This window comes from Arachis duranensis, chromosome 1 (genome assembly GCF_000817695.3).
Source record: "Arachis duranensis cultivar V14167 chromosome 1, aradu.V14167.gnm2.J7QH, whole genome shotgun sequence".
Classification (NCBI taxonomy): domain Eukaryota; kingdom Viridiplantae; phylum Streptophyta; class Magnoliopsida; order Fabales; family Fabaceae; genus Arachis; species Arachis duranensis.
Window position 1 is genome coordinate 104,154,611 of NC_029772.3, and position 2,817 is coordinate 104,157,427.

General features: G+C 43.9%; 1 protein-coding gene across 1 annotated transcript; it reads left to right on the plus strand.

The window, feature by feature from the left end:
• Nucleotides 1–392: 392 nt before the first annotated feature.
• LOC107470809 (uncharacterized) lies at nucleotides 393–2,184 on the plus strand. Its single transcript, XM_016090232.1, has 2 exons — nucleotides 393–2,030; nucleotides 2,116–2,184. The coding sequence occupies exons 1-2, from the start codon at nucleotides 393–395 to the stop codon at nucleotides 2,182–2,184; spliced, it is 1,707 nt and encodes a 568-aa protein (XP_015945718.1).
• The last annotated feature ends 633 nt before the right edge of the window (nucleotides 2,185–2,817 follow it).

Below are 2,817 nucleotides of genomic sequence, written 5' to 3' on the forward strand. Positions count from 1 at the left end.
ATTCACAACGCTTGGTTTGTTATTCACAAGGCTTCGTAAAGGAAATCCAATACATTGTGCCCTAACCCAGAATCGGAGAAGACCGTAGATGTTGATGGACTGAAACTGAAGAGAGGAGGCGAGATCGAGGAACTGGAAGAAAGGGACGTGAGGAGTCGCTGGAGCATTACCGATAGGGTTTGAGTAGTATGTTTTTGTTCCTTCTTTTCAGTTTGGTAGCTCTCGCTGTAGTGGGTATTCTCGGGTTAGATAACTTAGGGTTTTGGGGTGTGTTTATCGTTGGAATGAGGCCATGTGTGTGGAGAGTAGGGATTAGGTAGGTCCGTCTATTTCATATTCTATATTAATGTGTATGTGTTGTTGTACTCTGTTTCAGGGTGTGGTAGAAGAGGATGGGTTATTTTAAAGTGAAGGTTTACCATGGAGGATGGTTTACGTATAAGAACGGTCCATTAGAGTATGTGGGAGGAGAAACAACGGTGATAGAAGAGATTGACGGTGATCGGTGGTCTGTATTTGAAGCGTATGCTGAGCTAAAGCAACTTGGTTACGTCGAGGAGAATATCCCATCATTATGGTTCAAGGATCCAGTTGCTGAAGACATGGAGAAAAATCTGAAATTGTTTAAAACTGATGCGGATTCCATTGAGATGTGTCGAATAGCAGAGTTGAGAGACCATGTAGATTTATATGTTGTCCATAAGGTTCAGGACGAAGAGATGTTTCTTGATGTTGGCTACATTGATGTTGGGGATAAAGATGGGATGTGTGACATTAGTGAGGGGCAGGAGCTGGTTCCGTATGGGGGAGTAGATGAGGGGGGAAAGCAATCTAAACCATTTGCTGCTGACTCTGGGGCAGAGGACGACAATGAAGTTGGGTATGATAAATCTAGTGATAGTGACAGTCTCGATTCGGAGTACAATCCATCTGGGGAAGAGGACGATAGTGAAGATGATGTGCACTTTACTGATAGTGATGATGATGTTGATCCTGAGGTAAGTGGGTTTCAAGATGTGAATGTGATGAGTAAAAAACCTAGGGCTGTGAATAAGAATGCTTGTGCAAATGAGCAATTTGAGAATGTTGAGGGAGGAGACCGTGATGACTTAGATTTTGATCACCAGGTTGGGTCTGATTCAGAGCATGAGGGCTTCACATTTCCAGTTCACAAGCTTCAGAAAGATATGAGTCAATACAAATGGGAAGTTAGCACTTTGTATGCATCTCAGGATGAGTTCAAGGACACTGTAACTGCTTATGCTGTGCATACGGCAAGGTCAATCAGGTTTAGGAAGTGTGACTTGCAGAGGGTTAGGGCTGTTTGTTCGGGTGATTGTCCTTTCTGGGTGTATGCTGCAAAGGTCAGGGGTGAGGAAACTTGGCAGCTACGCAGCATGAACTTGACACACACATGCACACAAGCACACAGGGTGGGGATCTTACGTTCGAAATGGCTCGGCAAGGCGTTTAAGAAGAAGGTTGAGTCAAATCCGAAGGTGAAAATAAAGGAGTTGGTTTCGAAGGCACAGAAGAAATGGAACTTGACTGTCACTAAGTCACTGGCCACTAAGACCAAGCAGATTGCACTTGATCAAATTCAGGAAACCTTCCGAGAGCAGTATAAAAGAATTTACGATTATGGACAGGAGCTGATGAGGGCAAATCCAGGATCCTCCGTTCGCATACAAGTGCAGAGGTCCCCAGATCTTGACAGTAAAGCACCAGCATCATCAAGGACCAGTTACTGCATTTTTCAGAGGATCTATGTGTGCTTGGAAGCATGCAAGCAGAGCTTCCAGCATTGCAAGGATTTCATTGGCCTAGATGGCTGCTTTTTGAAGTCACCCCAGGGAGGACAGCTGCTAACTGCAATTGGGTGGGATCCCAATGACCAAATGCTGCCGATTGCGTATGCGGTTGTGGAAGCCGAGACGAAGGACTCATGGAGTTGGTTTCTAAGTCAGCTTGCATCTGATGTTGGGCTGGATAAGATGGGAAGATCTACTTTCATGTCTGACCAACAAAAAGTAAGCAAAGTACACTAAATTTATAGAGTGAATCACTTCCATTCAATTCTCCCTAATTACAATTTCCTTGATTTCATGCGTGCAGGGTCTGTTGCCAGCATATGAGGAGGTTATACCTGGTGTGGATAATCGGTTCTGTGTGAGACACTTGTAAAGCAACTTCAGAAAGAGGTTTTCAGGATTACAATTGAAGAAACTGATGTGGAAGTGTGCTAAGGCAACTCACTGGAGGGATTGGGAGAGGCACATGGCCGAGGTGAAAGCTGTGAATCAGGAGGCCTATAGGTATCTAATTGCTATCCCTCCTAGGTATTGGTCTAGATCTAGGTTCACTTATAACTCTAAGGTAGATACATTGGTTAATAACATGTCCGAGAGCTTTAATTCTGCCATTGTTGATGCTAGAGAGAAGCCTATAGTCACCATGTTAGAGGAAATAAGGGTAAAACTAATGACTAAGTGGGCAGAAAATAGAGAACTTGCACAAAATTATTTAGGGACAATCTTACCTAGGATTAGATTCAGGTTGGAGAAGAGATCTAGGTCAGCTGGGGATTGGAGACCATACTGGTCTGCAGCTTCGAAGTATGAAGTGGTGAACGGATTAGAGAAGTTTGCGGTGGACTTAGGATCCCATGAATGTTCATGTAGAATTTGGCAGATGAGTGGCATACCCTGTGTCCATGCTATCAGTTGCATCAAGTTCAAGGGACTAGACATAGAACCTTTTGTGGCTGGGTGTTATAAGAGAGAAGCTTACATGAGGTGCTATGACTCAATTATACAT

Coding starts and splice junctions, on each gene's coding strand:
- LOC107470809 (XM_016090232.1), top strand. CDS start 393: ATGGGTTATTTTAAAGTGAAGGTTTACCATGGAGGATGGTTTACGTAT. Junction 2,031..2,115: donor TCATGTCTGACCAACAAAAA/GTAAGCAAAGTA, acceptor TCATGCGTGCAG/GGTCTGTTGCCAGCATATGA.